Below are 14,125 nucleotides of genomic sequence, written 5' to 3'. Positions count from 1 at the left end.
GCTGCTGGGCGCCTCGTGTCCTCCCGCCCGTCAGCAGGAAGCGGCGGGCAGCCCAATGCGGACACCGCTCAGGGCTCCGGCAGCCCTGACGGGACGGGACGGGACGCCGGCAGAGGCGTCCGGTCCGCAGCACCGGGAGGGAGAAGCCGAGGGCTGGCTGGGCGCCCTCCGCACTCACCTGCGGCAAAAGGGAGGGGGGAAAAAAAAAACCCCAATCCTCAGGAGAGAGGGACATAATAAAAAAGCACATAAATGTTAATAACGTCCCGCTCGCTGGCCCGGGGAGCTGCCGGCGCGGCGGGGGAGCTCCGCACCTGCCGCGGCAGCCCGGCCCCGCTTCCCCCCCCCCTCGGGAAACGGGGCCGCTCCCCCCGCCGCGGGCTGGCAGCAACCTGTTGGTCCCGCCGCTGTCGAGGGACGGAAGGAGGGCGGGAGGAGCCCCCCTCGGCTCGGCGGCGAACCCGCTGACAAAGGCGGAGCAGCGGCAGGCCAGGGCCGCCCCCGCCCCCGGCAGCGGGGCCCGGCGGCGCCGGCGGGCAGCGTGGGGCTGGGGCGCTCGCACAAGATGGCGGTGGGGCGGCGGGAGAGCGCGCTCCCCTCTTAGATGCGGCCCCGGCGGCCCCTGCTCCCGGCGCCCGGCGGGGCTTACATGGCGCTGGAGGACCTGCTTTGTCTCTGCTTCTCCGCCCTCGCCGTCCTGGCCGTGCAAGGTGGGTGAGGAAGGAGGGGGCGCCGGGGGGGAGGAGGGGGAAAGGTCGGTGCCCTCTCGGCCCGCGGGCGGTCGCGGTCTCGCGTGGGGCCGGGGTGCCACCTGCCCTCACACAGCTCGGCCGTGGGCAGCGCGGCCGCCCGCGGGATGCGCTCCCTGGCCGGGACCCTCTCCCCGGCCGGGACCCTCTCTCTCCCCCGTGGCAGCCCTCTGTTCTCCTTCGTGACCATTCTCCCCCTGTCGCCGTTTCCCCCCTCAGTGGCCGCGTCCCCTTTATGGCCATTTCTTACCCCTCTCCTCTATCCCCCTTCTATGCCCCAGCCCCTCTGCGTCCCCCTGAGCCAGGCAACAGCTGCGCTCGTGGCCGTGTCTGGACGGTTCCTCCTTTGGGGTCACCTTTTTAGGGGTGACACAGAGCGTCCCCCCTCATGGGGCTGGAGAGGGGGGAGCAGGCCAGCAGCAGTGACTCCCTGGGCCTCCGCCTTGCCAGCCCTCATCGGCTGTGCTCAAGTTCTCTCTGGACACTGGCTGAGGTGCCTGGCCAGTCTGGGGCCCGAAACGCTTGTCCAGAGTGGGCCCAGATGTCTGGCAGGGCCATGGTGGGGACTCGCATCTCCCCTTCCTTGCCCCCAGGCTCTTGCCATCACAGGGAGCCACCTCGATGGGCAGATGTCCCGTTGGTGAAGGAAGCACCCCAGGAATAGCCACGCTCCTCACACTCTCTGTTTTGCAACGGTTACACAAAAGGCTCTGTGCGGGGGCACACGTACGCCTGTCGCGCTGCCTGACTTCCCGCCTTCGCCATCGAAGTTTGCGTCGAGGGGCGATGGAGCCGCAGACCTCAGGGCGCGTGGTTCGTTCTCTCTACATGAGCGGACCCTCAACAGCTTTTGTCCTTGGCCCCTGAGAAGGGGCTGGAAAGGTGTGAGCTGGCAGAGCTGCGCTGAGAAATGCTGAGCTGTGTGCGTGCCCTGGAGCCACGCTTCTTTAAAAGACCCTCCTAAACGGGGGATTGCGGTGGAGGAGCCATCCATATGTCGCTGTACATTTTTATTCCCTTTCACGATGCGTTCAGGTTTGGCAGAGCACGATGACAGCACAAAGAATGTTTAGTCTTTATAGCTTCAAAAATAGCCTTTTGGGAGAGAATACAGCCTGGTGGGTGGCTGCAGGGTTGTTTTCCTTTCTCTCTTTTTCCTCAGAACATTGTGAGCCCTGGCACGGGGTAGGTGATCACTGGATGTAGGTGCAGCGTGTCGGTGCCCGTGTGTAGAGGTGAATAACGGTCCGTGTAAACGGCCCTTTGTCGTCAGTGCATGTGGGGTTTTCTAGATGGATGGCAGTCTGTGGCCCGACCAGCAGCTGAACGGGTGAGCTGGGGCGGACGGGAGCCCAGTCTCCTCCGTGTTTGAGCAAACAGCAGAGTGGATCCCGAGGCTCGTAATGGAGAACAGTGATTTAAAGAGGGGAGAAAAAAAAAAAGGAAAAGAAAAAAAGAGCAGGGTGGTGGAGTGGATGTTGTTTTTCAAACCCGCTTCAATGAGAAAACTTCAAATGCTTGGTGGGAATTTGCAGTTGTGGCTTCTCCGCTTCTTTTGCAAGCAATTAGGCAACTAGTGAAAATTGTTTCTGTTTGTTTTCTAACAATGGGCTGCGTATTGTGCAGAGAGTGCGTCCGTGCAGCCTGTGGACGTGCTGCTCGGTACATGCGGATGTGCTTTCCAACAGGTGGGTTTGATTCTGAAAAGAAAAACATGGGCTGGTTTCAAGCTGAAATTAATTTGGCAGGGGGCTGAAATGGTTTTGGGAAGGTCTGCATTTGATTCCTTAACTCACGTGTTTTGATCCAAAGTTCAAGCTCTGCTGGGTATGAAATACTTAGGAGTAGACTGGGAAAGCTTCCCCCCTCTGTGGACCTGATGGAAGCTGTGCCAGTTTATGCTAGCCGGGGATGTGATCCCGTGTTTGGAAAGCCTGCTGCCTGTCCTACTTTGAGACGTGTTTTCCCTGCACTGGCAGGAAAGGGTTTAAGGAAAAAACAAACCCCAACCAACCCCTCCTGAGCTGGCTGTGGCCAGGGGGTTGTGTTGCGTTCCTTGGGGCTCTCGACAGGGGACATGTCGGTGGGAAGTGGGCTGAGCTCTCCATCCGTGCGATCAGCTGAACTCCTGGGTCTCCATCATTTGGATTTGTGATCGAGCCCTCTAGCTGCAGGACAGATTTCCTTTCTTGACATCACCTACCTTCAGTTCTGAGTTGTTTTATCCCTCCTGCTGCATTCTCCTTGGCGGCACAACCCCTCAGCCCGCTGTGTGAGGTCGGTGCTTTCCTCCCCTCGGGGAGGTCAGCGTTGCCATTGTTGGGGGATCGCTGCGGCGGTTGCCTGCGCGTCGCAGGACATGTCACCTGCATGCAGATCCGCTTGCCCCGGTGACTCTGGTGGTACAGCGCTGCCTGGCCGTGGGCTGGGTTGCAAGGGAGCAGGAGGAGCAGTGCTGGGAAGGGGGTTTTGTTACCGTCCCCTGGCAGTGCCAACCTCCTAGCGAGGTTCTGCCTGTGTCCTGTTTCCAGGGGCGGTTTTCTGGCGCGGGAGCTCGCTGCCGCTGTGCCGTGCCTGGCGTGACAGCCGGGCTCTGAGCCCTGACAGCAGAGGGATATTTCTGATGGCATTTCCCTGGTTCTCTTCTGGTGTGTGCAGAAAGCAGAGAAACCCCCTGAGGCTTGGTTCTGGCTTGGTTTTCCCTAGCTTTTTCCTTTCTCTTTTATTTTTTTTGTCCTCTCTCCCTTTACCACCTGGAAGTCTGAAGTCTCCTCCGTGATGACATGTCACTTTCTGATGTCTCCCCGTTTCTGCAGTGGACTTTCTTCTGGCAGCTGTGGAAAGTTTGATCTGCTGCTGGGGTCCCTGCACCAGGTGGGCGTATCGCTGATGGTACACGAGCTGCTTTGGAGCAGTGCAAGTTATAATTTAAAAAGAAAGTGCTTGGCAATTTGCCTTTCCCTGAGGAAGAAGGGAGACGAGTCTGCAGCCTGATTTGGAGCTGGAGGCAGCTCCTGCAGTGTGTGCTGGGCTGGGGTGGGTGTTGCTGTGGCATATGGGATGTCTCACTTGAGTGCCTGCTGTGATCTTGGGTCAGGTGCTTCATCTGCTCTGGTGTCCTCAGGGTCTGTTGAGACAAAATCATAGAATGTGTTAGGTTGGAAGGGACCTTTGGAGGCCATCTAGTCCAACCCCCTGCAGTGATCAGGGACATCTTCACTAGATCAGGTCGCTCTGAGTCCCATCAAACCTGACATTGAGTATCTCCAGGGATGGGGCCTCCACCACGTCTCTGGGCAGGTTGTGCCAGTGATCTACAACCCTCACATTGAAGAGTTTTTTCCTAATATCCAACCTAAATCTCCCTTTTCTAGTTTCAAACCATTACCCCTTGTCCTATTGCTACATGCCTTTGTGAGCAGTGATGTAGTGATGCTGCTCACTTCTGTCAGAGGTAAAAAAACCCATCAGTGAAGATGGAATCCATCAGTAAGTACTCTGCACGGATATAATCTTTGTCACTGCAGTGTGCAGCTATCCCCAGGGCAGGGTGCTGCACTGACCCATCATGACTCCCAATACTGTACTGCTTACTGGGTGATCCGAGCTCTCCCTTCCATCAGAGCTGCCTTCCCACAGGCTGGCTGTTCTCCCAGGGAAAAATCCAGGTGGCTGTGAACTAGTTGGAACATTTGCAGCTGAAAAGAGATACAGGATTTACACGCTCCTCTCCTGTTTAAATGGCTGCCTGGCCATTAAGCCTAGTCATGGTTATATAATTAAGATGGGAATTAATATTTAATCTGATTGTAATTTGTTGCTGGAATCCATCCCGAAGGCTGTCTCTGTGTGAGGTGAGCGGGTACCTGAGGGGAAGCTCAGGCCAGTGTTACACGTAGGGGATTTTTTGCTTGGACACTTAGAATTAAGTCACAGGCTGTGGGGGGACCTCACTGCAGCCTTCCAGTCCCTGAATGGAGCAGAGAAACAGGAGGGGAATTGGCATTTTCAAAGGGCAGACACTGACAGGACAAGGGGGAATGGAATAAAGCTAAAGGAGTGAAGGTTTAGATGAGATATCAGGGGGGAAGTTTTTTACAGAGAGAGTGGTGAGAAACTGGAACAGGCTGCCTGGAGAGGGGGTGGGTGCCCCATCCCTGGAGGTGTTCAAGGCCAGGTTGGATGGGGCCCTGGGCAGCCTTGTGTAGCTCCAGGCCTGGAGGTTGGTGTCCCTGCCTGTGGCAGGGGGTTGGAGCTCTGTGATCCTTGGGGTCCCTTCCAACCCAGCCCAGTCTGTGATTCTATGATTTTGTGAATTACAGGCTTGCCTTGGGTGATGGCAGAAACCGTAACCTTTACAAACCCGGAGCGATCATAGTCATTTTGTTATCTGTAGGAAGCAAATGTTTGCTTTACAGTCAGCTGTAATACTAGAGGGGATATGGTAAATCCTTGTTATCGGTATTTGCCAAGTGTGTGTTGGGCCAAAATCAACTCTGGTGCAATTTTGTTGCTTTCTCAAGAACTGGATCTGCTCGTTGACAGGATTTTAACCTGGTTTTCTAAGGGAAAGATACTTGGGTTGTTATGCTGTTTGGTTGTCTGTCCTTCTCTCTTTCCTTTCCCAAGTAATTTTCAGGGCTGCTGGTCTGTCACAGCTGGTGTGGGTCTGGAGAATTTTGAATTTTTGAAAATAAGTGATGGAGTAGAGGAGAGAAAAGTGATTTCTCCATGGACCAGAGGAGAGGCACTGGAAAACCCACCTCAGCTGCAGGAAGAGCTTGGAAGGGATCTTGCATCTTGTGACTGGATGACCCTGTCCCACCCAGACAAGACACAAAGCTGCAGGAAATCACAATCTTGTGCCCTTTTATCCACTTGTTTGTTTTTAAAGTCTTCTAATGCTTTAAAACACACATTTGTTTTATGATTACACCAACGTTCACATCAGAGGGCTGGGTAGCTGTTTTGGTTTCCTGTCATCTCAGGGAGGCGTTTTCCAGGCAGGGCACTTGGACCTGCTGTGACATTGGCTTTTCCTCTTGTCTTTGTGCTGGTCATTTGCTGTCGCTGCCTCAGTTTCCCTGTTTGTTCCAACTGGGCAGAAGATGCTGTTGCACACTGTAAGCGTAAGAAAAACACCCTCACTCTAAGTACTCTTCTTGCATTGATCAGAATCCAACCAGTAAGTGACCTCCAAGTGCTGCTTACACTTTTCTGATTAACAGCTGTGGATCCTCCCACCAAGAAGCCAGTAAAGCTCAGCCTGCCATCTTCATGCAAGGCAGAGTTGAGCTGTGCTTTCACAAGCCCTTCTAGAGATGCTAAACCCCACACCAGAAGTGGGGGAAGGACTGAAGAGCTCCTTACAGTTTATCTGACTCATGCTGGTATGCTGAAGTCACCCCTGAAACACCATTGAATTTTCCTAGTTGTGAGGGGTACAGGGCCTTCACAGGGGAAGGTAGATACCTGCTACATTTAGAGCTGCTGGGAAGAGAATTTCCCTGGGAGAACCCAAACACTTGTCATCAGCCTTTTGTGAGCCACATCTAAAGCTTTCCTGTTTGCAGGTGTGGAGACACTTTGCTTGTGAGCGTGGGGGTCGTGGTGCTTCTCCCTTGGATGTGTTTTCCTTCTTGTCACTGATGCCCTTTGGTGTCTGTTTGAGTCAGATCCTCTCCTGCTCTTAATCCATGGCATCCTGCTGTTGTGATACTGGCCTGCTTTATCTGGCAAGTCCAGGAGATGCAATGTGTTATCTCCATGGGTAATAAACATACTCTGTGGTTGTTACAATAAGCAATTACTGCACTCCACTGAAACTTTCAGCTCTGATACTCTGAAATTATTTAAAAATCTGTGTCTGCATTTTAAAGGCCATTGCCTGCTACTGCTGTATGAAATTCAGCTGAGCTGGTGAATACCCTGGTTTATTTGATGCTTTCTGGTGTTTTAATGTTGTAATTATGTTGTAATTTTTTTCAAAGTCTCTCATGGATTTATTGTGGATGGGCCTTTAATATTAAAGTTGTGTTGATGAAATGTGAGCATCCCCAGAGGATGTTTTTGTTGTTTTCAGCCCAAATTGGTTGGAGAAATAAAACCTGTCCTGTGAAGCTATTGCCCAGGTGCTCGGTCTGCTGTGGCCCTTTCCTTTATTCTGACTTTCCTGCTTGGGCTGTTGAGCCACATTCCCTTTGGAGTCAGGATGGTTTAGCACCTTGTTGCATGTAAGAGTTTGGGAAATCAGTTAAAACAGAGCTCCAGAGGAATGTGCTGGGATGGCAGAGCTTGGAGCACACCACAGATAGAGAAGCCATGCCAGGCTGGCAGCAGGATGTGACAAGGTCCTGTGCTGGGAAATGTGCATCCTTGATAGTTACTAAATTGACCTTTGATAGATGATCAAGTTAATTGGTGTGACCAAAAAGGTCATTACTTAATGGGGAGGATTTCCCATGCTGTGTTGTGTTAATACACCAAGGGTTTGGGCAAAACCTGGCTGTTTATGTGTGCAGGGCTTTGATAGATCTTCCTTTTCCAAAAGCATCAGCAGTGCTTGTAGGTTTTAGAATTTCCTGAAGTGTTGCACTTCAGGTGAGACTGTGTCTCGGTGGCCACTGGGACCTGATTTGCAGAATGGGTGCCTGGATTTTCCAAACAAAAGGGGAACTGTGTCTGATATTAAAACTGGTCAAGATTTAACTGGTTTTATTTTGTTGTTGTTTGTTTGTTATTGCAGCTGAGAAGGCTTTCATGTTCCTCTGGAAATGTTTGTCCCTTTCTTTGTCTCCCTTTTTTAGAGGTGATGTAGGGAAAGACTCCAGTCTGCTCCTTGTAGTGCTGGTGTGATGTGCAGTTACCCTTCTGGCAGTATCAGCGCTGCTGTGAAAGGATGATATGATAGTACTCTTCATCTCACTGACCCAGAGGGAATGGGCCAGTTGCAGCCCGTTTCTCTGCCCTACCAGTCCCACCTGCCTGCTGACTCCTGGCAGAGCCTTGTGAGAGCCTGTAAGGAGGAGACATGGAGCTTTCTGTGACCAAAAATGACAAGGGCAGAGAATTAGCAGATGTTCAAGCTGATGTCCAGGGGGTTTAGCCAATGATGCTGGGATGGGACCTGTCACTGCATGGAGATAAGGCTTGTGTTCAAGGTGCTGGGGCTCCTTTGTGGTTATCTTCAGCCAGCGGGTAGGTGAGTTTCTGGGACCACAGGCTTGGCTCTCCATTACTGTCTGCTTGATCAGTATTTTCCCCCTGCTTAGAGGCTCGGGCAGCCCTGCTGTTAGAGAAGTCCCCTTGTCCTAGGAGGGCAGTTGTGCCTCAGGTTTGTGTGCCTTGCAAAAGCACTGTGAGTTGCTGTGTTGCAAGGCATCTTTGCAAAACCCACATGGAAGATAAAAGGGGAAAAAGAAGCCCAGCATCTGATCCAATTCCACCTCCTTTGCTGGGTTGGCAAAAATTGTTTAGATCCTCCTTCCCAAGAATGATTTTGTAAACATAATACTGCCTATTAGCCATGTAAATTACTGTCATTGGTGGCAATTGTTGTGATGGAAAGATAAGCCTCTTGAAACTCTGGTTTTATTTACCCCTCCTGCCCCCACGCCCCCCTCCACCCCCCAGCTTGCTAACTAGCTGTTTGTGGCAGCACTGATTGAGGTTTTTGTCAAGAGAAATCAAAATATTGATTGAAATTATTTAGCTCTGTTTTTCCTAGGTCACAGTAAACACAACTCTTCTTCCTTTCTTCTCCCTTGTACTCCTCTCCTCGAGGAGACGAGTCACACGTTCCCCAAGTCAAATGTCACCCGCTTGAAGAGGGTCCTTAGGAGCCAACTGCGTATCTGGAGGCTTTCCTCAAGAGTCTGTCAGCTGAAAATCTGGCTAGCAGCATTACCTCAAGTACTATTGTGGGGTTTTCTTTACGTGCAAAGTGGGGAGGGAAGGAAGTTTCTCCCAGCTGCTGGCAGAGAATAGCTTCCCATTTACTTAACGCTTGCGGCTGCTGCCAGGATTCTCCGTTCGGCAGCGGAGGGAGTTAAGTGCAGGGTGAAAGGCTTCACTAACACTTCAGCATCCGGGCACGAGGCTGAGCTGTCAAATAATTCTTCTCACTCTTTGTTTTTCTTCTTTTAATGCTAGTCAGGGTGCTCTGATAGTTCTCTAGGTTGAAGGCTAGTGAGGTTGTGCTGGCTTCATGCATCCTGTGGGAAGCTGAGGACGTTTCTTGTTTCAGGTTGAACTGCTGTGCTTGAACAAGAAAGAGCATCGCTTAAAGAGCAGCACCCACTTCTGACTCAGAAATCCTTGTGGGTGCTTGTCCGTCGCAGCCACTCAGCAAGCTGGTTTGATGTCCTCACTGGCTGATGTGTGCTTTCATTTAGGCTGAATTTACCTAGCTGGGGTTTATTGGCGCGTATGAAGCCAGGTACTGGCATGAAAAGCCTCCCTGTGAGGCTCTGCACACCCACAGTTTCCTGGTAACCTGCTCTTTGCTAAGCTGAGCATGTGTTAGATCCTTGAGCCTTTCACCTGTTTTCCATCCCTTAATCTCAGCCTTGTGGAGCTAACGCTGGTGTAGGTGAAAGCCTCACTTTTCTCTGCAGCTGCGTGTTTGCTCAGCAGAGGAAATTTCTCAGCTACTTTGATTCAGAGCCCAACTTCTGAGATCTGAACCCTGGGGGCACCTGTTCCCCTGCAGCCCAGCGCCGTTCGGCTCCAATAGCCGGTGCTGGATGCGGCTCCAGATGTGACAGGATTGCAGCCAAGCAGAGGGAGAGGTAAAGAAACCTTCAGCTCTGAGTGTGCCTCTTTGGTGAGGAGTTGAGCTGCTGCCGAGGTGGATTTTGGGTTTTGCAGTGGAAAACACACAGGAAACCAGAGGAAGAATCAGAATGGGGCATCTATGTGCAGCTTCCATACAGCTTTTAAAGAGACAGGCTGCTGTCTAAGCTGGAGTCTCACCACGTAGTTACTCGTGCCTAGAAAAATACTTAGTCAGAGAATCACAGAATCACTGGGTTGGAAAAGACCTTTAAGATCATTGAGTTCAACTGTTCCTGTCCTGTGCTAAACCATATCCCTAAGTACCTCATCTGCCCTTTTTTAAACACATCCTGGGAAGGTGACTCAATCCCCTCCCTGGGCAGCCTGTGCCACAGCCCCACAACTCTTTCAGGGAAGAACTTTTCCCTCACATCTGAGCTGACCCTGCCCTGGCGCAGCTTGAGGCCATTTCCCCTTGTCCCATCTCCTGTCCCCTGGCTGAAGAGACCATCACCCACCTCTCTGCACCCTCCTGTCAGGTCAGTGTAGGTGGTGATAAGGTCTCCCCTCAGTTTCCTCTTCTCCAGACTAAACATCCCCAGCTCCCTCAGCTGCTCCTCATAAGATTTGCCCTCCAGTCCCTTCCCCAGCCTGGCTGCCTTTTGTCGTACAGCCACTTTCACCAAATAACATCTCAATCATATCCTCCATCAGCACTTCAAGTACAGGGGGAGCATATGGAGCTTTGCCCTCTCCTCATAAAGATTCCTCTGCCCTTTTCCATGCCACCTACACAACACAATGTCTCCAGCCTCTCCCCAGCTGTGAGCATGAAGCAGCAGCAAGCCTTCAGATGTAGGAAACCAATACTAGGACTTCTCAGGCTTCAGGAAGGAGACATGTGGTTCCCCACTGCACAGCCTGCTTGTAAGTGGCTTCAGCCAAGCCTCTGTCTGCAATGGAGGATTTAATTTGTAAAATGAGGTATTAAAATTCCTCTCAGAGGGACTGAGCATGAATCCGTGGAGGTGTCCAGATGTTTTGGATGGAGAACCCTGCAGAGATGGGGGAATAGGTGCTGTACAGAGCACGGCTGTGTGTGTGGGTGTGCCCACCTGTCTGTGGTGCATCGGAGCTGGATGGGTGCAGTGTGAACACAGAGATGCATACGTGGTATGTGCCAGCCTGTAAATGAAAATTCCTGATGACTTGTTTAGATATTTTTAAAGTTTGTGGGTTTAAAAAAATTGCTGCCCTCGTAGGGAATATTTTCTTCTCACCAGAAACTTGTTAGACTGGAAATTTCACAGTATTAATTTTTATGACATTTCCTAAGCTGAACTAATTGGGTATTTTGGAAGGGGGAAGACAAGGGTGTGGATGTGCTTTTTTTTAATGTAGATTTCATTAAAAATGTGACTTGGATTATCCCACTAGCTATCTGAGCGATGTGAAGGTCTCTGATGGAAAATGCAAGTGATTATCAGCTGGTGACTAACAAATAATCCTTGGCTAATATGGGGTGGGCTCAATTAATGTTAATCCCTGCTCAGCAGTAGTAAAAGTTGGATAAAGTCAGAGAGATTTTGCAAGGCTGTGACTGACCTGAACGTGAGAACGATCACCCAGCATTCGCTGCAATGAAATGGGCTCTTTGGAAGAGGCATCGTTCTCATAATTTCCTCCTTACACCAGAGAAGGACTGCTCAAAATGGTCTAAAATTGCCTGGCTATGGAGAGTTTCTCCCATGCTGATGTCATGTGCTGAGGCACGCAGGATCTCATTAAAAGAGAAGCAGCAGGAATTAGCCTAGATTAATGGAAATAAATCTGGTTTTACTCACAAATGAGGTTGTGTTCCTCAGTCCAGAGCAGCCCCCATCTCTAGTGCTCACCTCGCAGACTGAGACAGCCAAAACCTTTCCTCGCTGGGGAAAAAAGAAATGGGTCATTTGGGTGTTTTTGCTGAAATCTCAATATAAAGCCAGGTGTTGTTTTTAGATGTGTTCTGGTGACATAAGTGGAAGTCTAGAGACAGTGTGGAGAAGCTTTGCATCCAAGCCTGGACCCCATTGGTGCAGGGGGTCCCGGAGTGGTCTAGCAATCCCCTCAGGCATTCTGCAGCTTGGGTACCGAAGCCTTGAAAGCGTGTCCTTTGCCATTTGGAAGCAGACCCAGTCCTTTCACTGCTTTGTCCTCAAACTGTCAGGTTTCAGCTGGCTGCAGCTTTGGAAAAAGGGAAGATTTATGTGCTCTGAAGTGAAACTTGTGCTGACGGTGGGTAAATGCACTGTAGATGTTGGGAAGCTGAACAGCCAAGTAGGTGCAAGGGATTTTGGAACATGGGCTGTGAAATGTATTTACTTCCTGTTGTGATACAAATTTAAATTTAGAAATAGGAGGGTCAGTTCCCACCTCTTCTCACCCTCAGTCCTAAATGCCTTCAAAGTGTGGCACTGTTCCTTGTTTTCCATGGATATGAACGTTATCTTGCTGTTTCTCTTAACAGCACAGGAGCTCACTTTGGGTTTGCAGTGAGAACTCAGTTGCCAGATCACAGTCGGATACTTGTAAAACTGGACTTGGTGAGGAGTTAAACCAGGAGGATGCCAAGTCCTGAGATGGCCAGGTCTTTGGTAGGATCATGGCATTGTCTAGCTGCAGCCAGCCCTGTGATGTAACGGTTTAGCGTCTTGTATTTTACTGTTTTCAATGGCTCCTTCTCAGACCCAGCCTCTTATCTGCTGTTGTCCAAGTAAGGCTGGTTGGAGAGCTGTGTTGATAGCGTACCTTTGTGGGTTAAGTGATAGCAAAAAGGAGCAGAGCATGGCCAGATAAAGCCAGGGGTGATCCACCCCTGTGGAAGGAAGGAGCCGGTGTCAGGCTGCAGCCCGCAGCCAGGCAGTAAGGACGGATGGGTTTTGTGACTTCCCAGAGGCCACGTGGTGGATGGTGACAGAGCTGAGCCTGGTGTGTTGCCTGCACTCCCCATGCTGTGTGTTCACAGCAAGATTAACTCCTGGCCTAAGCCCCCCTCACCTTTCTCTTGTGTTCCCATGCCATGGGGGTGGTGTGTGTGCTCTGTGGTCCTTGTGTCCTCCCACAGAAGGGGCACCTCTCTTGGGGTGATGCAGGCTTGTGGTGACAGCAGTCTGCAGCGAGCTATTAAAACATACTTTCCCATTAGTTTTTTTCATTGCTGTTCTGGATTGTCATCTCTTCCCCTGTGTGCTGGCTCATTATTTCTCATTAATTCATGGTTTGTGCAATTACCTGGGAAATGCAGGAGAGGTGGCAGGAGTTTGATGAGCCTGAGTTCTCTTCTCGGGGGTAGGTGACTTTGTAATGATACAGTATATGAGAGTTGGTTCTTGCCTTGTTGGAGTGGCAGGTCACACACCAAGCCTTGCTGCTGGGGTCTGTGGGGTGGGTTGGCTGTTTTGGGGGGAGCTGGAAAGCAGAAGGAGCAGAGAGAGGGGCTACATGTGCAGATTTCTTGGGTACCGGTAGGACTGAAACCAGAGCTGTTCTTGATGTTCTGTCTGCTCAGCATTATGGCATCATTTTACACCCTGTCCTGAAGATGCTCCAGACTTGAACCCCAGCCTGTCAAGAAAATGTGAGCAAAGAAGGGAGGCTCATTGCTTAACTTGAAAAAAACAAAAGCATACAATAAAAAGTTCTGAATACATGCCAGGGGATTTTTGTTTCTTGTGAAAGCATTCAGCTCAGTCTGAGGAGTGCCCGTGTCCCGGGACGTGTGTCAGCGCAGCATCACCCCTGCAGAAAGGGTTCTTCACCCTTCTTTGCAGGCAGCATTTCAGGTAGGAAGAGGTGTGTGATCTGGTCCCTTTTTGCAAGGAGAAAGCCAGCATGCAGCAAGATAAAAGGGCTGTCATTGATTAAAACATCACAGTTTCTCTGTTTGTAGCTTGTGTTTTACGTTGTGCTGCTGGTTTCCCTGTACGAGTGCTTCTCTCTTCTAAGGGCTGTGTTTGTACCTGACCTTCCCAGGTGCTGGGAACGACCTCTTGGTGGAAGCTGAGCTGTTTGATGGATGGTTTCACCATTAAAAGTTCAGGCTGTCAGTGGAGAAGGGGCTTTACCTGCTCTCCTCCCTCTGTTTTTATTTTCAGGTGAGCTGCAGAATCTCATTACAGATGGCAGTGGCAGGGCTTTGAAGATTTCTGGCCTAATTATCTTATTTGCGCTGTGAGTAGCGCTGAAATCCAAGTGCTGTCAGGGAGACTGAGCTATCCTGCCAGCTGTACAGGGGTGGGAGAAAAAGGCCTGGTGAAAGGGCTTGTGCAGAGGGTTTGTTTCTGTTGGCTCAAGCTGGTTGTCCCTGGCTGCACAGGCGCTGTGGGATTTCTTGCAGGAGAGACCTGGGTGGGGTGAATGAGGTGTAAGTGAGAAGTTACTGTGTTCCAGCCTCCATCTGTGGCCCTGCAGGTGCCTTTTAAGCTTGTGAAGGACCAGCTTGCAAGGCTGAGCTCTTTCTTTGTTAGGGCTGTAAATGCAGATTAACCTTATTTAGAATTTGCTGTTTGGCTAAACATTACCTGATGTCCCTGGGGAAGGTCCAGGCCTGTTTTCTGTGT

General features: G+C 51.1%; 1 protein-coding gene across 1 annotated transcript in view; it reads left to right on the top strand.

Annotated features, from left to right (window-relative positions):
- Positions 1-604: 604 nt before the first annotated feature.
- The window catches only part of IGDCC4 (immunoglobulin superfamily DCC subclass member 4), a gene marked incomplete at both ends in the record, with an annotated part of 92,103 nt that continues 78,582 nt past the window's right edge, over positions 605-14,125 (top strand). The window contains one exon of the mRNA XM_084267795.1: positions 605-710. Coding sequence (XP_084123921.1) covers positions 605-710 — 106 coding nt within the window. The remainder of the gene's footprint in view (positions 711-14,125) is intronic.

Source organism: Gallinula chloropus (genome assembly GCF_964237585.1).
Source record: "Gallinula chloropus genome assembly, chromosome: 9".
NCBI lineage: Eukaryota > Metazoa > Chordata > Aves > Gruiformes > Rallidae > Gallinula > Gallinula chloropus.
Note: the sequence above shows the minus strand (reverse complement) of the source record. Positions and strands in the feature narration are given on the sequence as shown.